The 19,369-nt window shown below is 50.3% G+C and overlaps 5 protein-coding genes across 5 annotated transcripts; 2 read left to right on the top strand and 3 right to left on the bottom strand.

The window, feature by feature from the left end:
- Positions 1 to 80: 80 nt before the first annotated feature.
- On the bottom strand, positions 81 to 5,605 carry ASPSYDRAFT_88116 (uncharacterized protein; the record flags this gene model as incomplete). The annotated part of the gene is made up of 5 exons (XM_040851968.1): positions 81 to 209; positions 264 to 4,900; positions 4,945 to 5,384; positions 5,433 to 5,459; positions 5,511 to 5,605. 5 exons carry the CDS (start codon positions 5,603 to 5,605, stop codon positions 81 to 83), a joined length of 5,328 nt encoding a protein of 1,775 aa, XP_040705384.1.
- A 762-nt stretch (positions 5,606 to 6,367) lies between these two features.
- On the top strand, positions 6,368 to 12,932 carry ASPSYDRAFT_174676 (uncharacterized protein). The gene is made up of 4 exons (XM_040843449.1): positions 6,368 to 11,422; positions 11,477 to 11,965; positions 12,022 to 12,141; positions 12,191 to 12,932. Exons 1-4 carry the CDS (start codon positions 6,808 to 6,810, stop codon positions 12,589 to 12,591), a joined length of 5,625 nt encoding a protein of 1,874 aa, XP_040705383.1. The 5' UTR covers positions 6,368 to 6,807; the 3' UTR covers positions 12,592 to 12,932.
- ASPSYDRAFT_30059 (uncharacterized protein) lies at positions 12,848 to 14,306 on the bottom strand (the record flags this gene model as incomplete). The annotated part of the gene is made up of 2 exons (XM_040844727.1): positions 12,848 to 13,692; positions 13,760 to 14,306. The coding sequence occupies 2 exons, from the start codon at positions 14,304 to 14,306 to the stop codon at positions 12,848 to 12,850; spliced, it is 1,392 nt and encodes a 463-aa protein (XP_040705382.1).
- A 753-nt stretch (positions 14,307 to 15,059) lies between these two features.
- On the top strand, positions 15,060 to 16,560 carry ASPSYDRAFT_146313 (uncharacterized protein; the record flags this gene model as incomplete). Its single annotated transcript, XM_040841610.1, has 2 exons — positions 15,060 to 15,443; positions 15,502 to 16,560. The coding sequence occupies 2 exons, from the start codon at positions 15,060 to 15,062 to the stop codon at positions 16,558 to 16,560; spliced, it is 1,443 nt and encodes a 480-aa protein (XP_040705381.1).
- A 211-nt stretch (positions 16,561 to 16,771) lies between these two features.
- On the bottom strand, positions 16,772 to 18,197 carry ASPSYDRAFT_131107 (uncharacterized protein; the record flags this gene model as incomplete). Its single annotated transcript, XM_040840577.1, has 1 exon — positions 16,772 to 18,197. One exon carries the CDS (start codon positions 18,195 to 18,197, stop codon positions 16,827 to 16,829), a length of 1,371 nt encoding a protein of 456 aa, XP_040705380.1. The 3' UTR covers positions 16,772 to 16,826.
- Positions 18,198 to 19,369: the final 1,172 nt, after the last annotated feature.

The raw sequence follows: 19,369 nt of genomic DNA, 5'->3' as shown, positions 1-19,369 counted from the left end.
GGTTGTACTTCTTGGATCTACTCTTTCTCGGGGGATACGTTAATTTCTAATTAGGTAGATAGGACTGGGATAATCTTAATCTACTCAAAACCATGATTCTTCTTGCTAGCCAAAGCGACAGCAATTGCCGTATTTTCGCAGTGACTAATCGTGACCTCGATGTTGGTGATCCCGTCTGACTTGGCGACTTCTTGGGCGTGACCATGGAGCTGGCTCAGTTTGTTAGCTAGAATCGGAAGAACGTGATGGGATTAGCGACATACAACGACTTTTGGGACGCCTTTCTCATTGAGAATCTCGATTTCATTCATCGCAGCACCAGCACCAGCCGACGCGGTCTGGAGGCTCTTGAAAACAGCTTCCTTCGCGCTCCAGCGCCCAGCAAAGGAGGCTTGAGGGTTAGCTGCCTGGGAGCAGTATTCACGCTCTGCCTGGGTAAAATTGCGATCAATGAACAGGGCGTTCTCAACGTTGACGTTGCTGATATCCTCGATGTCGACGCCGACGGAAGTTGCTGAAGAAGAGGCAGACCTGTTTGTTGCTTCGAGTATTTCTTGCAGTGTCCCTGCTACTGACGTCGAGGCTTGCGTGACATTTTTGGCCATGTAGGGTGCTTCGGGTTTGTGCGATATTTGTCCGTCCACAACGCGGCTGGTGGGATCGAGGAAGAAATCCCGCATGGCTTCGGGGTCGTGCCATGGTGGATGGCCTTTAACCTGCACTATCCTATTTTTTATCAGGCGAGAAACGAAAGTTGGGATTGCTGATCGCTGTCGTTTGGTGACAAGGGTGCGATAGCTGTCATATTCAGATGCGGGAAGTGCCGCAAACAGGTATCTTGGTGAGACTATGATACTCATGGCTCCCTTTTGGCCAAAACCAAATGATGTGAGCAGGGTTGCTTTGACTTCGGCCACCGCAATGGACTGCATCGGGTACAGTAGGTGTTCGAATTGCCGCAGCTGGCTGTCGATGTTATCAGCGTTGCGGTTTCCAGGAACGATCTTGTCTCGCAATATTTGAAGACAGCCGTTGAGTTGCCAGGCGCCAGCGCCTGCCTTTGGGTGTCCCGTTAGAGACTTCTGGCAGACTGAAAGAAGTGGATTTCCCTTTCGGCGGCCGAGGTGCTGCATTTGAGTGTTGATGACATGGCTCTCGTTGACTTCGTTGGCTTTGGTGGAGGTTCCGTGCATGGAAACGATGTTTATATCATCAATGGTGAGACCCCAAGTGGCTAGGCTAGCTCGAACTGGGGAAATTGCCGGCTCGGATTGACGGATGTTGTTCCCCCAGCGGTTTTGGGTATCACGGACGCGCCCTTTGATAGCATTTCTTACACTTGGATCGGTGAGGTCCGATTCCGCATTCGCGGTTCTGTAGATATCGGCAATATCTCTGTCGAAAGCTGCGCGCCTGAACTTGAGATCTAGTAGAGGTGATTGTCTGGCCTGACTGGCCTCTCGAGCAGCCGTCAAAATACCTTTCCCAGGTGCTGGAATGGAACGGCCAGTCTGGTCGCTCGCCATATGGGTATAGGCGACAATCCCATAGATGGGCATCCCAATTTCTATTGCAAGTGCTGCGCTCATCAATATCTGTACACCGCAGCCTGCAGATTCTGCGAACCCGCTCCGTGAGCTGGTTGTCGGGCGAGATATTTCAGCCGGTCTTCGTCCTTTAGCCAATTCTTCTGTGCTGTTGGCTGTCGCGTTGATGTTGGCAAACTCAAATGCTAACTCCTCGCCGTAGTCGTCGCAGCCGCCAACTACAGCTACCTTGCATTTCCCGGACTGTATGGCTTCGCATCCAATGTCTAGGGATTCAATCGCTGTAGCGCATGCGCCAACCGGTGTCTTAAGCGGCCCAGCAGCGGATAGAAGTAGCATATTTACCCAAGCTCCCATGCTGTTCATGAAATGTTCGAGGATTATATCGCCTCTCATCTGGCGGTCCAGAAACCGGTCGCGATACATGTTTTGTATAACCTTCATTGGACCACCTCCAGAACCAAGGCAGTTGGCGAGCTCAGAAACATGGATGTGCTTATATATCTCGTAGGGGTCCTTGATCCCAGCCGATAGGAATGCCTCCGAGACACAGCAAAGCGCATACAATGTGGTCACATCTACTTGCTGGACAATGTCCTCAGGGATCCCGTAACGGGTAGGATCCCACCCGTCGGGAATTCTTCCCGCGACGACTTGATCAAATGGAACAGCCTTGGGTACCATCAAAACCGCACCCTTTTTGATGCATACTTGATAGTTATCCGAGTCCGCAATGGTGAGTAAGGTGACTTTATCGCCGTGCCGCAACTTCAAGGCTTCAGCAGTAGACTTTGAAGCCTCGAACGGAGCTAGGTCTTCTTCTACTGCGATCTCGTGGAGGAACTCCTTGCGTGATGGATCATAGCTATCCTGCCCGGTTGGTTTAATTAGGCGCAAACCGGAATGGCTCATAATGTGTCGGTGGTAATTTTGCGGCACTTGGTCGTCCGGCATAGGTGAACCTGTCGCGGCATCCACCCACCCGACATAGGGCTCGCCTTTAACCTCCCCATCAACGTGCTTTATCAGACCCATGATCCACGCCATCTCAATGTAGCCCTCCAGACTAAATTCACCCTGATGCTCCATCTCCCATCGTGTCCGAGCACTGCCCCACGGACCTAACTCAGAGTATCCTACCACCACAGTAACGCGGCTAAGGTCAATCATGCCTTCAAGTCTGGGGTAGCCCTCTTTCAAGTCACATAATGGTGGAAATGGTATACTCAGTCTGGCCCGTCGAGTATTCGTTGGTAATCTCTGCTCGGGCTCTGTATCAGATGCGTTGCACAGCATAATTTTTTCACGAGCATTTTCCTCGGCCATTGCCTTTTGCAGCAGATGCTTGTGAGATATTCTTTTTCGCGCCGCCGAAACATGTGTTTTGACGTCCCACATTGAGCCCAAGCCTCCCGTTAAGTCGGCATAAATTGGTGCATCCTCAGCTAAAGTAGTCAGTGCAGGTGTCATCAAGGCCAAAATATTGAAAGCCATCTCGCGCTGAGTAAAAGTCATAACTCCCAACTTCTCTACTTCTTCCGCGACAGCATTTGAAGATTGCATTATAGCAGTACCTCTTGTCCATCCAGTAACCGCTCCACATACTGTCAAATATTTTGACCAGCTTTCAGAGAAGAAACGATTGAATAAGGTCTTTAACCCTATTTTAGACTCGGAATATAACCCATCGCCGCCAAATGTACCCTCATTACAGGACATGGGCAAAATAACCATGGTTGGTCGATTCTCAATGCGCCGCTGCTCTTTCTCTCGGCGAATAAAACCAATAATGCGTAGTATATTGACAAGCATAGCCCGAAGTGCAAGTTCTTGCTGGCTCCCCAAACCGTCCGGCTCTCCAGATTGCGGGATAGCGGCAAACGGAAGTACATAATCCAAGTCGCCATTGATTGGAGAGTCAGCACCATAAATATGCTGTATTAACATTTCGCAATCTTGTTTGCTCGCCTGATTCAAGGGCAAAACCACTAAGGAGGATCCTTTCGCCCCATGCTGGCGATACATCTGCTGGTAGAATTCTGCGCTCTGTGATATAGACCGACTCGTCGTAACGATTATACGAGCACCGCCCCTCAATAGCCCTTGGATAATATTTGCTGCGATGGAGGTGGGTCCAGCTCCAGTTACCAGGACTGTTTTGTTAGCAAAGGTAAAGCCGGTGGTAACACCCACATCCAATACAGCATGGTATAGGCTAGTGGTTCTGGGGTCATATTTCCAGTCTCCTCCGTCAGACCTGGTCTTTATGTGAATAAAAGGAGCTACAACGTCATCGTCATCACGAGTTGGCACCGAGGCCACAGCTTCAGGATAATGGCTGATAAGCCGCGGCAGCTCGTGATATTCAAGATGGCCGCACTCAGTGATAATTGTTTGAGGACCCATCGGTGGAACAGTGTGGACAAACAACGGGTCTATCGACAGAGCCTGGTCGCCCAGGGTAATGACCTGTTCCAGAGCAAGTCGAATTTTATTGGATGGGCTGTTGGACTGGCTTTGCAGCCCATTTAGATGATCCAGAACAATACCCCCACAACTAGGATCCCACTTATTCATCAGATCTTGTATGCGAATTTCCACTCCTGGGTGATGTACGATGGAAGGGTCTTGGTAAATTTCGCTCAATAGCCGGACAAGCCCTTCGCGAGACCAGTTCCACCAAGAATCATACTCGCGCAATTGCTTTATATTGAAAATAGGCTGGATACCCTTGATGAAATAGTCATCAAATTCCGCATTCAACAAGTTCATCGTTGCTTCCAGATCGGAGATACGCGTCGCTGACTCCGCGGTAGCCTGCTGCGAGGCAAACAGCTCAATATCGAGGTACTTCGCTAACGAATCAAACTGGTCTTGATAAAGTTTGGAATGCCGCTTGTTGAGAATATTCAGACCAGCCATATCCACCCTAGGGGGACCAAGGGAGTCGTGACTGTCAGGAGTATGATCCGACGGCATGAGCGATATGCCTTGATACACCGCATACTTATTTACCAAGTCGTCCAGAAAATTCCGCGCTTCATTGGCGTTTCCTAATCGACTAACAGGCTCCATAGTTGTCGAAAGACAGAGCGGGATACTAGCGTGAGATTTTGTAAGACCCCAGCGTGAGCTCAGATAATCCTGGATCGTGCTCTGATTAAACCCCGCCGGCATCTTCCTCGATACCAATCTGGAGATCAGTAAAGACATTGTTCGACCAGGGACTCCACTAAAATGTGCCTGCAGTGAGTCCCCCAGAGCGGATAACGATTTGTCTTCGACGCCTTCCGGTACTCGACCGAACTCAGCAACGAGGTCACCAGTCAGTTCGTTTTGCAGCGTCGATTTCCCTACTTAATTAGAAATAAGCGCATGAGAAAGGAGTAAAACGTACCATTGGAGAGATCTCGAATTGTATTTTCTAACGGAACTTGATCGAAGCGACGTCTAAGCTTCTGAGCAATAATAGAAAGTATAACATGACTCGCCTGGAGAGACAGATCTGCGGTAGGAACCGCACTCATCAGCGGACCGTTGGAGCTAGGCGAAGGTTGTCTCAGAGCACTAGGGGTCGCGGGATTCTCAATGATGCAACTGGCGGGACATTGAGAGCGTGGCTCCGATACCTGAATGGACTTATACAGATACAATACCTCTGATCGATTGCCATGATACGAAAGGAATTCTGGGTTTGACCATCTAGCGGAAAGATGAGAGTTCGAGTGGATGTTGGCTGACCTTTTCGCCATAGTGGTGAGTATGGTACGCGGACCAATTTCGATGAATCGTTGGATGCATTTTTCGCCTTGAAGCAATTGCTGCTGTGTTTCGATCCTGTTTGGGTTAATAGGTCCCAACACCAAGAATTGGGAGCGTATTTACCATCGCACTGGGGAGGCCAATTGATACCTATACAGTCAGAATAATTGGCATCAGGTTCTGCTCTAAGAAGATACTTACGACAGAATTTCGATGAAGATCTTCAAGGCCAATTCCTGTTCTTTTGGTCCATATTCGCTCTGGGAGGTGGCCTGCACAGGAGGGAAAAAAGCCATCCTAGATTCCTAGACTTGCGGATGAAGCCAACATCCAGTAACGATAGAAGCAGCGAATCTGAAGGCGAAATCCGGAGGTCACAATATACGAATTTGTCATTGCAAATGGAACCAGGATCCGCATCCGAGTGGTCCCAGACATAAAAAGGGTACAGAACAGGTGCATAGACATTAGACCATTGTTCTGGGCCGATCCCGATATGGCTTTTAGCTGTATTTCAGGCTCCAATGAGAGTTGTGCAACGTAGGACTGCCTCAGCAAATCTCCGAGAGGCCTTATTCGTAGTCTCCTAAACGAGGTGTGACAGTCGATATAGATATGAGACTCTAGCCATGAAAGACCCGAAACACGGAAGAAGCAGAGGTTTAATGCAGGCTCTAACTGCCATTAGGAAGTCACACGAAGATAAGTTATACTGGTACAGTCACGGTTGACCCAAGTAAGGGACGCAGCTGCTCAATATATTCCCGGTATTAGGAAGCCGCAGAAGGCGTACCCGTTGGGATGCGAATGTGATACCGATCGTTGACAAGGAATATGAACCCGAAAACTGGTTCATGGATTCTGTCAACTTTTGGTTTTCCATTTTGTTGAGCTCGCAGGTAGTGAGAGATACAGACAGGAAGAGAGGATGAAAGAGCATTTCAACATGGCTCTGGAAGAGGAGTTGTTGGTTGCTTCTGCTTCCCGTGACCTCGGTCCCTCAACGCCCCGGAGAGCAATCAAAAATTCTTCTACTCCTTCGTTCCCTTTCTCGTTGTCTTCTTGTTCTTCTTCGTCATCCTGTTCCTCAAAAGCTTTTCTTTACTTCTATTTTAGAGGCGTCAAGTTCAAGCTCTCAATCCCGGATTCACATTTTCACTTGGTTGAATCGCAGCGAAATACTTTCCTTGCGTCCTATTCAACCAAGAGTGGATGCCCCAGTAGGCTCGAATTGGCGTTGGAGTTTCTAAACTTTCTGCTCACTTATCAAACTCTCACTCCGAATGTCGCGTCTACGATCTTACGAGCCTTTGAAACGGAATTCCTGGGCAACAGGACCGAGATACACTCCCTCATAGCGGCCCTGACTACTAGGGCAAATGATAAACAACAGTTGCTGGGAATATACTATAGGTTTGTTGAGGCGAGCGATCGAGATAGTTCAGGACAGCCCCCGAGCGCCTTTTTCCAACATGTCAAAGCCAACGAGTTCCAGACAATGGCTGTTTTTGGAGGACAAGGGGAGTCAAGTCGAACATGTGTCCGCGAATTCGGAGAACTTTATACCTCGTACAGACCGATTTTACGCCGATTCGTTCGAGCCATTGGATCTCATCTTCATGGCCTCTCCACACAGGACGAGTTCAGTTCGTACTATGGAGGACGGCAGCTGGATCTCGAAGCCTGGATTAGCGGTTCTGAAGCTGCCCCTGAGACTGCCTTTACCTCTTCAGCCCCAGTCAGTGCTCCAATTATTGGCGCACTCAGTCTTGCTCGATACTGCGTTACGTGCCATATTGTGGGGTGTCACCCAGGTGAAATGAGACACATGCTGCACGCCACTACCGGCCATTCGCAGGGTCTTCTAGCGGCTATTGGTATTGCAGCATCAGGTTCCTGGGATAGCTTCTACCAAAATGCCCAGTTAATTGTGGAAGTCCTATTCCGGCTTGGCTGGGAGTGTCACCATGCTGCACCTCACAGCTTCGTCCCGGCCGCAAAGTACGTTGAAGATGATAATGCAAATCCGCCGTCTTACATGTTGAACGTACGTGGTCTCCGGAGAAAGGAGATTGAGGCTGTAATCAACCATACCAATGTGGGCTTACCAGCAAACAAGGGCCTTTTTCTGGCCCTTGTTAATACTTTTGATCAATTTGTCATAGCCGGGCCAGTCGCCTCTTTGCTTTGCCTGGAAGGGCGCCTGATGAAAATTAGTAGCAAAGACAAAGACCAAAGTCGAATTCCTTTTAATGATCGGAAACCATGTGTCCAACATGGGTTTCTTCCGGTCAGCGCGCCATTCCACACGCCCTACCTTACTCGAGCTGCGAGACGCGTTAAGCAGTATTTTTCGGGTCGTCCCATAAATCCACACCATTTGGCGATCCCTGTCTACCACACTCAAACTGGACTGGACCTACGTCAACGAGAGGGAAATATACTATCCATCGCTATAGATGCTATTGTGTCTGAGGGATGCGATTGGCCTTCTGCACTGGCAGGCTATCCTGCATCCCACATTTTAACATTCGATCAAGGTGGTCTTGCATCATTGATAAAGCGAGTACGGGATGGTTGGGGCGTTCGAGTGGTCCAGGCGAGTGAGCTGGATGCGAGGGAACCTGAAATGGCAACCATGCGGGACTTGTTCGCCCCAAGGCTTTTGGATTCGTCGACTAGGCTGAAAAGCTGGGGCCAACAGTTTCAACCACAATTAAGGCCGGGAGAGAAGATCCAGCTTGAGACTCGCTTAAGTCAGGTACTGGGAGCGCCACCTATAATGGTTGCAGGGATGACCCCTACCACGGTGCATCCAGACTTCGTGGCCTCAATAATGAATGCCGGGTACCATGCGGAACTTGCTGGAGGGGGATACCACACAGCACCTAAAATGGAGGCGGCGATTAATAAGCTCGTTAACAATATCGAGCAAGGGCGTGGAGTTACCTGTAACCTCATTTATGCTAACCCCCGATCTATGTCATGGCAAATTGACCTCTTACGCCGCCTCTCACGAAAGCAAGTTCCCATAGATGGATTGACAATAGGGGCGGGTGTTCCTTCACTTGACATCGCAAGCTCCTACATAGAGTCGCTAGGGTTACGCCATATCAGCTTTAAACCAGGATCTGCTGATGCAATACGACAAGTAGTGGAAATTGCCAGGAAGCACCCGTCATTTCCGGTTATCCTACAATGGACAGGGGGACGAGGAGGAGGTCATCATTCATTTGAGGACTTCCATGCCCCGATTATCGCGATGTATGGGTTTATCCGACAGCAGCCAAATATTTATATCGTTGCTGGAAGTGGGTTTGGAGATAGCGACAGTATTTATCCTTACCTCAGCGGATCTTGGTCTACGGCAATGGGGTACGCTCCTATGCCGTTTGATGGCATATTGCTGGGCAGTCGCATGATGGTGGCAACGGAAGCCCATACCTCACTTGGCGCCAGGAGGATTATTGCTTCGACTCCAGGAGTCCCTGATGCTGAATGGGAAAAGACATATGCCGGTCCAGCCGGAGGACTAGTCACTGTGAGATCAGAAATGGGTGAACCTATCCATAAAATCGCCACCCGCGGAGTCTGTCTTTGGGCCGAGATGGATAGGATTGTCTTTGGTCTTTCTAAAAATGAACGTCTAGAATACCTGGCCCGACATCGTCACTCAATTATCCAAAGATTGAATGCCGATTTTGCAAAGCCGTGGTTTGGCCGTGACTCTAAAGGCCAAGTTGTCGATCTTGAAGAAATGACATATCTTGATGTCTTGACGCGCTTGGTTGGTCTAATGCACATCGCTCAAACCAGGTGGATTGATGAATCTTACATCGATCTTACAATGACGGTGGCCAGGCGTTGGTTGGAAAGGCTGCAATTTATCCCGATACATGCGTCAGGTCTAGGTACCGATATCCTGAGACAATCCCCAGACAAATTTCTGGAATCGTTTGCCCAGGCCTGTCCAACGGCTGGAGATGATCTGCTGAATCCTGAGGATATTTCATTTTTCCTGAAGCAGTGTAAGCAGCCAGGGAGAAAGCCAGTCAATTTTATCCCAGCTCTAGACGAGGACTTTGAGTTCTACTTTAAGAAAGACTCGCTATGGCAGGCAGAAGATATTGATGCTGTTGAAGGACGCGACGCGCAGAGAGTGTGCATATTGCATGGCCCTGTTGCGGCGCAGTATTCTCGATATCCAAGTGAGCCTGCTGGATACATCCTAGATTCTATCACTGAGGGAGTTGTTAGCAGGCTACATGAGGACTCCATGGCGGAGGAGCTGGTCCCAGACCTGGAGAGCGGGCTTGTTACGCCGGCTTCTTGGTCAAGCGTGTCATCCAATGGAAAGGAGTTCAGTGAAGAAACATCGAGCACATCAATAACCTCACTATCAGACCCCTCCGATGATGCCTCCTTCTCATCGGGAGGTGTTAATATCACACCAAAACCAGTTTATCCCCTATGGATCCGAGCACTTCTCGAAAATAATGTTATATTACAAAAGGGTACACGACAGAGGAACCCGTTTCATTGGTTGGTGCAAGCCATACCCAACACCTCTATGGAATATCACCCAGATACCTGTGAGTTAGTGGTGACTGTTGAAGAGTCGCACGGGGTGGCCTCGTCGATGAAGGCTATCTGCCACAATAGCGTTGATATTTTGGTCGAAATTAATCCACCCAAGGGGTCCGAACCACTGAGGCTGTTTTACGAATTCGATCAAACCAATACCGCCCTCCGGATAAGAGAGGTAATGGAACGGCGGAACGAGCGCATCAAATTATTCTATAGCCAGCTTTGGTTTGGAGGGGAATCTGGGTCCGATAGATCCTTGGAGGACACGTTCTATGGGCCACAAATTACTTTGACTCACGATATGCTCGACGAGCACACGGCGACCATAGGCCCAGCCTTCACTGACCGCCGACAAATGGCCCTGAGTACAGATGTTCTACCAATTAGCTTTGGTATCATCATTACGTGGAATGTTATATCCCAGCCATTAACTCTGTTTCAGGTCGGTGGCGATCTTCTTCGCCTGGTCCATCGATCCAATTCGTTTGAGTATTGCCCCGATGCAGCCTCTCTGCGACTGGGCGATACTGTGACCTCCGAATCAAGTGTCCGCGGGGTATACGATGGTGATGCGGGAAGAGTAGTCGTTATAGAGGGTCGGATCCTGCGGGGCGGCGCGCCAGTCATGCTTGTTACGTCGACATTCCTTTTCCGTGGATGCAAAGAGCATCCTGCGTCTCTGTTTCGGTTCGTCCGGGAGAAGACCTGGAGGTACGATATTGTTTCAGAAATGGAAGAGTCCATTCTCTTGAGTAGGAGATGGTTCACGCAGTATCAGCCTGTTGTGCCTCTTGTAGGAAGGTCTGCCATTTTTACTCTTGAGAGTATATCTAGATACCAAGATTCTGGCGTACTGGATTTACATGTTACAGGAACGGTCACTATCGAAGCAAGTGGTGGCCAGAGACGGCAAGTTGGAGTTGTCGATTTCAAGGGCAAATGTACGGGAAACCCCGTGGTTGACTTCCTTAAACGCAGAGGAAAGCTGGCCCAAGCACACTGTGAGCTTGAAAACCCAGGTTGGGCGGGGAAGTCCTCTGTGGAAATCCGAATGCCGCGAAGCAACCAACCTTACGCGCAATTGTCAAGAGACTTTAATCCCATCCATACGTCGCCGATATTTGCTAGTCTGACCGGGCTCCCTGGGACACTATGCCATGGGATGTGTACGTCGGCCATCGTGGGAGCCGCGCTAGAGTACTTAGGGCTGCAGGGAAGCCGAGAAAGGCTTCGTCGGTTCGACGCCCGGTTTCTTGAAATGGTTATGCCCGGGGAAAAGCTCATCGTGAAGGTTCAACACGTCGGGATGGTTGAGGGGCGGATGCGCTTCATGATTCTTGCTTCCCGCAAAGATAACGAGGAGCTAGTTCTCGAAGCCGAAGCTGAGGCTGAGCAGCCTAGAACTGCTTATTTATTTACCGGTCAAGGAAGCCAAAGCAAAGGAATGGGTATGGATTTATATGAGATGAGCGCAGTTGCAAAAGCCATGTGGGATGATATTGATCAGCAACTTTCTGATGCGTATGGTGAGTCCTCGACATGACTAACTTCCCTTTAGGAGTGTCTAAAGCGTAAAATAGGATGGTCCATTCTGGATATTGTTCGAAATAATCCCAAGCTCCTTATCATCCACTTTGGAGGTGGAAATGGGCGCCGGATAAGGCAAAAGTACCTAGATATTACAACGGAAGTTGTACTGGCAGATGGCAGACGGGTCCAGAAACCTGTCTTTGCTGGACTTACTTCTACTTCCACTTCTTATACATTTACGCATCCAAAGGGCCTTCTCTACTCGACACAGTTCGCCCAACCAGCAATCCTTTTATTCGAAGCCGCCGCGTTTGCCGAATTACGCGCCAAAGGCTTTGTGTCACAAAGAGCCTTGTATGCAGGGCACTCGCTGGGAGAATTTGGAGCCTTATCTGCGTTATCTCGTTCCATACCTACAGGTGCTCTTGTTGAGCTCGCGTTTTACCGAGGATCAGTAATGCAAGCATCCATATCGCGCGATGATCAAGGTGCGACAACTTACGGGATGGTGGCGATGAACCCCAAACGCGTGGGACAAGGTAGGGCATCTCGTTGCTCCGAGGCTACCTGACCACGGGAATGCTAAAGATAGCAGATTTTACACAATCCACGCTGGGCTGCCTTGTTCGCCAGATCGCGGCCCAGAGCCAAGAATTGCTCGAAATCGTGAATTTCAATATTGAGGGAGAGCAATATGTGTGCTCTGGAACAGTAGGTTGCACATAATTGAGATGCAGCACTATTCTCATAGGCATTTTAGGTAGTGAACCTGTACGTGTTGGGAAAATTGATCGATCATATCGCGGACGGCGACGACGGGACTGATCCGACACCGGAGCAGTTGGAAGTTGTCATTGACTCTCTTCTTACCGATGCAAGAATCCTGCCACGCCCCATCCAGCTTCAACGCGGGAAGGCAACGGTTCCACTGGAAGGAATCGACGTCCCGTTTCACTCGAGTCATTTGCGGAATACGGTTGATAAATTCCGGCAGTGTCTCCTGCGGCCAGGCTTTCTTGTGGATAACATTGACGTGGAGCAGCTTGTAGGAAAGTACATCCCAAATCTCATGGCTCGACCATTTTCATTGGAGCGGGAGTATATCCAGGAGGCATTCGAGCTGACCCAGAGTCCAATTCTTGCGGAGATCCTTTCGGAGTTATGAGTGCGGTGTCTTTTTCCTCAATATTTTCGGACTAGTGATAGATGCAAAATGCGAGTTATAGAATTTGATGATATTGTTGGAATATCAGACCGACCAAGTGTAATATTATGCCTTCTCCTGGCATCCCTATTATACTAATCGGGAAAAGTTGGCTATATCTTGGGGCCTTATTCAATGGACATGGGATAGGGTGAACAATTTTCGACATATCCAGATATTCAAACTTCAAAAGTCTAACTAACTCGTGTGGATTAGTCTAGCAAACCTGAGCTTGAATATGCCACTCCCTTGTCAACTCGCTCACCATCCCGTCAATATCAAAATGCCAGATCTTATGCGACCTTTCCTTGACATCCTCAAAGCCTTTGGCCATATCCCTCCCACACCCAGGATTGATCCATTCATATGTCTCGCACACCTCCCTACTACTTTTTACAAGCCATTGGGACCGGTCGTAACGGACATTAGAAAACGCCTGCAGGGCAGCCTTCAGGGCAGTTCCCTTGGATCGGCTCTCAGACTTGATATCTCCAACCGCCTTCTCAAGTAATATGGACAACGCCAGGGCATCCTCAACACCAATCCCAGCCCCAGCACCATGATGCGGCGCACTCGCATGTGCCGCGTCGCCGGCAATGCAAACCCTTCCCTTCCCACCCTCGTCTTTGCCACCAACATACCTTGGAGCAGGATAATCAAAATGATCAAAAACCGCCCACTTATCCATCCCCTCGGACGCCGTTAGCAGCTCGACAATTGCACGCACCGTCGGCCCCCATTCTGCAAACGCAATCTGCAATTCATCCGGGGTCGCAGGCTGCGTCATATTCCGATCAAGCGGCCACTCATCAGGATCATTAACAAAGGCAACGACGTTCATTAGTTTCTGACCGGCGACTGGAAAATGTAACAAGTGTGCATTAGGCCCACCGTACATGTGCTGGTTGAGAGCGCGGTAGATGCCTAGGCGTTCGATTGCCAATTGCATGGGGATGAGACCCCTGTAAGCGACTTTGTGGGTATAGTGAGGATGGGAGATGGGGTTGTCAGTGCCGAAGAGCAGCTCGCGGACGCGCGATTTAATCCCGTCGCAGCCGATAACTGGACATTGTTAGTACACGCCTGGCTCTGGCTCTGTCTAACTTTGTAGATGTGATAGTTGACATACCGATATCTGCTTCGGCGGTGGAACCATCACAAAAGACGAGTTTGATCTTCCTATTCTCACCATCACTACCATTCCGGTCGTGGGACGGAAGGTGGTAGACATCCAGCCTCTTGGACAAGTGCACAATACCATCAGGTATGAGTTTCATAACTCGCTCCAGGAAGTGGGCACGGTGACACCCCTCAAAACCCCTGGGGCCGGCATGGAGCTTGTACAACGTCTTACCAACAAGATCATCGCCGGGAAAGTGATGTTTGACGGGGTCATAGGTGTATCCATCAATGAACTGCATGTTGTTATTCGGGTTGGCTGGGTCTCCGTTAACTGTTCCGACAGAAGTCACACAGTCGTCCAGCCGTGGATCAATCAGGCCTAGACAACGCCTCGCATTCGCAGTAAATGCGATACCGGCACCGATTTCGCGGAGTGAGCGTGCTTGCTCGTAGACCTGGACCTTGATGTTGCTTCGGATGAGACCTAGGGCTAGCACGCTGCCGATTATGCCGCTGCCGATAATCGCGACTGAGACTTCTTTGGTTTCGGACATTTTGGCGTGTGTATGAGCTTGGGCCTTCTCAGGGAAACAATCCTCGCTAGTGTACTGTTGCATGCTTGTGGCCGTCTTGTGTCTTTTGTACTCAAGCGACGTTGTGCTTAGGCTCGGCCCTTGTTCGTGGATGTTGCACTACATGTCGGCATGTTTGAGGCTGACGGGGGTTTATGCTGTGTCTGTGTTGCAATGCTTGGGTGAGATTGAATCCTGGCGTGCGCTGAGGTATGTTTCACAATATTGGTCTGTGCTATCTGGTCACCCTTGTTGGGACCCGGGTCTTCAATCTGGCTTTCTCTATTCCGGCGTCGTACGGACGTTGAAGTATGTGCAACAAACATAACCAACCTTGATCCTCTACACTTGACACTACTGTCACCCCCCATCCTTCTGAGCCCCTTGCTGTTGACGGGAATAACACCATGGCTTCGTCTGAGATCACTGTCATCCCCGAAGATGCGAGGGAGGATTCACTCTCCATGACCCGACCCAAATCTCCAGGAGCGCCGGAAAAAGCAACAGACTTGAAGGATGGGAACTTTGAAGACGAAGAGCAGCAACCCCCGTTGGAGGAAGCCCCAAACTATCAAGGCTTCAAGCTCACCAACACCGGCCGTCTAATCTTCTGCGCTCTGGCGGTACTAACCCTAATGGTGTCCCTCGACGGGACTTCCATTTCCGTTGCTCTCCCGGTACTTCCAGCGCGAGATATAGCATGGTACGAATTATACTAATGTACAATGCTAGGAAATGGCCAGTAGTTTGGGCGGAAGCGCCATTGAAGCCTTCTGGAGCGGGACCTCGTTCCTGCTCTGCTCCACTGTCTTCCAACCTAGCACGGCAACGCTCTCTGACATATTCGGGCGCCGTCCGGTGATTCTAGTCTCGCTGGTTCTCTTTTTTGTTGGTGCTTTGGTAGCTGGGGTTGCAAATAATTTCTCCCAGATATTGATTGGACGCTGTATACAGGGAGTAGGCGGCGGCAGTATCGCTGTACTCGCAGAGATCGTCGTCACCGATCTTGTACCACTACGTCTGAGGGGGAACTACTATGGTATCTTAAGTGCAATGTACAGCCTTGGGTCTGTACTGGGTCCTATCCTTGGTGGAGGGTTCTCGGAGAATGTCACTTGGGTATTTTCTCTCGATTCATTATCATCCATTCTCTACCACTCTAACCTGACTCAAATAGCGCTGGATATTTTATATTAACTTTCCTTTCATCGGAATTTCCGCGGTCCTGATCCTCTTCTTTTTCCGCTTGGAAACGCCCCAAGGCACCTTAAAATCCAAACTCGCCCGCATCGACTATTTCGGCACAGTCCTCTTCATCGCCAGCACATCCTCCGTCCTGATACCCCTATCGTGGGGAGGGGTGATGTTCCCATGGAGTTCATGGCACACGCTCGTCCCACTAATCCTCGGGCTTGCTGGCCTCGCAGTCTTCACATCACACTCCTACAAGGCCCCCAACCCTATGGTCCCCCACTCTGTCTTCGGCAACCGCAGCGCAACAATCGCATTCATAACCAGTTCCCTACAGGGACTGATTCTCTGGGGCGCGCTATATTATTTACCTCTATACTACCAAGCAGTCCGCGAATTCGGGCCGATCTTAACAGGCGTTGCGCTCTTCCCGCAGACATTCACCGTCGCGCCCTCGGCCATCGCATGCGGGTTCATCGTGACAATCACAGGCCGCTATAGATGGGGTCTGTGGGTTGGCTGGAGTCTCTCAATTGTAGGAATCGGGCTGTTGACTCTACTCCGCCCGACCACGAGCACGGCTGCGTGGATCCTGCTGAATATCCCGTCGGGACTGGGACTAGGGTTTTTAACGGCCGCCATTGTGTGCACGGTGCAGGCGTCGGCAACGAATCAAAATCTTACTGTGGCTGTGGCTATGGTGGTCTTTTTCCGCGCTTTTGGACAGGCTGTCGGTATTGCGATTGGGGGTGTGATTTTTCAAAATCGCATGCGGCACGAACTGCTTAAATACTCTGAAACGAGGAGTGACGCTGTGTTTTTGAGCCAGGACGCGGCCGCGTTGGTTACCGTTATCAGGGCAATGGGAGATAGTTCTGTTGTGGACGGGCGTAAGTATCATATGGAGCAGGCATACACGGATAGTTTGAGAGTTATCTGGGTGTTTATGGCGGGTGTTGCGGGCGTTGGGCTGATGTTGAGTCTTTTTGTGAAGAAGTATGATTTAAATCGGGCATTGAAGACGGAGCAGGGAGTCAGGTTGTAGAATTGAAGTTATTTCCGTCAGTGGGATAATACGGCTGGGATTTTTGAACAAAACTGGCTATGGAGGTGGCTTGTTATATATGCGCTTGTGGAAAATAGGCAATATTCATTCTATGGTACCATTTTATCTACATCTAAAGTGTATGAAAAAATATATGAATAATTGCAAAACATAACGAAATGATTCTCTTCCATTGCCAACCCTAACTAAAATAGATATTCACAGCTTGCAGAACTACAGCTTCCTTAAATCTTGGTTTTATCTACCTACGCAACAAACTCTAGCAACCTACTCCATTCTTTATCTGCCTTCAATCCCTCAACCTCCCAATCCCTCAAGCAAAGCGCCGCATCGAGGCCCTCTTTCTTTCCGGCTGGCCCAACATACATTCCACTCGGAAGCGGACCAAACGTCGGCCGCCGCACAAAATCCGGTGCACCCAATGCCCCAAACCGCGGAAGACTCATATGTGCCACGGATGAGCAACTGAAGTCAGTGAGCGGATTGAATCCGCCTGCGTACAGGAAGCTGGCTTTGTCAGGTGTGCGGGAAATGAGTGTTGCGTAGGAGCGGATCGCCAGGGGTGTTGTATGGGTTGACACTGATTGTCGGAGAAGAGAGGCGAGATGGGAGAGGGAAGAGGATATCACAGTGGATAGGGGTAGACGGAGATTTGCAGTGCGGACCATGTGGCCCATATATGCTGGAGAGAGGTTCATTGCGCGGCGGAGGTCGGCAGCGCGGGTGATTTGTGTTGTCTGGTCGCCTGAGTCGTGTTGCATCTGGGACGCCCGGACTTTCATCAGACGCTGCCAGCAAAATGCGGTTATTGCGTCGTTCGCAGATACTGAAGTTATATGTTCGACAAAGGTCTCGGGATGACTAGCGGCCTGGGCGTGGATCGATGCAATAGCCTCCGGGGAAAAGTGGACTAGGTACCACTTGAAGCTGGCGAGGACTTCCCTACTCAATGCAGGTGGGCGAGATTGGGTGAATACCGACATCTCCTGGGGGAGTGTATTATCGTGGGGAAGGAGAGGGATCAGGTCACGCCTGTCACAGTTGCCCAGGAGGAGATCAGAATGAGGAATGGGGTTCGTGTGGTTGTCCATGAGTCGCGAGAGGATGTGGACGATGTAAAAGATGCCAGTTGCGTCGATGACATTGTGCTGAGCAGCAATGTCGAGGAAGAGGCCACCGCGCAATAGTGATGCTTGGATCTCCAGGACAGGAGCGGACTCGTCCGTATAGGTATTCGGAAACGATGGGCGAGGGGGGGCTAGGAGAGGGCCAGGCAGCATTGATGGCGGTGCTCGTGCAGCCTGGAACGTAGTATACGCCGGGAGACTATCGAATACGTCTTTGATACGCAATATCTCATGAACCTTTTCTCTCTCGCTGTCGACATTGTCCGCGTCGAAGCCTTCGACAGTGAATGACCCGGAGTCGCCGGGACCGGCGTCGTTGTGCACGACTTTGCCAGCAAGAAAGGGAAACGCAGCGAGCAGGCGTTTTGTGGCGCATTGCAGAGATTCCAAAACCGGTTTTCGTTCTGAATCAGCGAGGGGGAAACAGAGCAGGACGTGGGTGTAGCTTTTCAGAAGAGGCAGCTGGCCGAGGACGTCTTGGAGCGACATATTCGCTGGTTTTCGCTCTCTGTCCGCATCTCGAACGGTACTGTGATGGCACATATAATAAGTAGCGGTCTACGAGTACGAGGCGAGGCACCACGATAATATGAAACAATACGGTATACGTTGGCCATCCGCTTGGGTACATGAGGATTGGTGTTACTGGAACGTTCCGCAGTCCCATCACAAAACTGGTACAACAGACTTATACACCGTGATGATGACGAGGGCCGAGGAGCAGTGGGGAAGCTCAAACCGCCGATTGCATTGTCATCGTCATACATGGCAATTCTTAGGGGCCGGCGACCATTCTGCACAGCTGCGTCTTCGGTGGCTTGTTGATCAGGCATTAGTTGCGATAGTCAAGCCACTAGTATTGCACGGCCGCGAGAACCAAGTTATCAACCCACCTGCCACACGAACCCCAGCAATCATTTCCGCAGACTGGAAAAAAGCAATTTCGACCCTCGTTCCTGACGGAATGGGTCTAAGCTATTGCATCGGCCCAGCCTTAAGCTCGAGCGTCCGGGGGGCTGAGGGTATGCAAGTGATCTGGATACCAGTACCTAACGAACTATCAAATCACGGTCAATGTGGACGGAACTTCCGTGAGCATGGCTTTGATCACCACACAAGATACGAACGACAACCGAGATCGAGATCAGCAATGCATCGGTGGTGCATGGTCTATCGGGCCCACTGTCCAGTCGACGCCACGGGCCAGGCAAGGCAAAGTAGGATCCCCCTCCCATAAACAACAATCAGCTCTCCAGTCTCCATTCGCAAAGGTCCGTCCGATCCTGTGACAGCCTTGGAGGCAGCGAGGTGGAAGCTTGGGCTGCCGATCATGACCTCACTCTATCTGTCTGTCATACTCCCATCATCCCTCTGTTCCCAATGTATTCTCGTATTCAGTAGTCCTGATCAAATTGTGTTTGGTACTGATGGAATGTGACTGAGACAAGGCACCGTGTCACAGCCTGGGGGCTCCCCGAGAGCCCAAGTATTGAGGCCATAAACTGGGGACGAGGGCCAATACAGTCGCACTTGGTGTTTGCTCGGGACTCGTTCCCCGCTGTCCCACCAGTCCAATTCGTCAAATAGGCGACACCTCAAACATCAGTCTCAATCACGACTCCGACAAACTTATTATACTTTCTTTGCTGCATAAGATTGTC

The sequence above is a fragment of the Aspergillus sydowii genome (assembly GCF_001890705.1).
Source record: "Aspergillus sydowii CBS 593.65 unplaced genomic scaffold ASPSYscaffold_3, whole genome shotgun sequence".
NCBI lineage: Eukaryota > Fungi > Ascomycota > Eurotiomycetes > Eurotiales > Aspergillaceae > Aspergillus > Aspergillus sydowii.
This window is presented reverse-complemented; position numbering and strand designations above follow the sequence as displayed.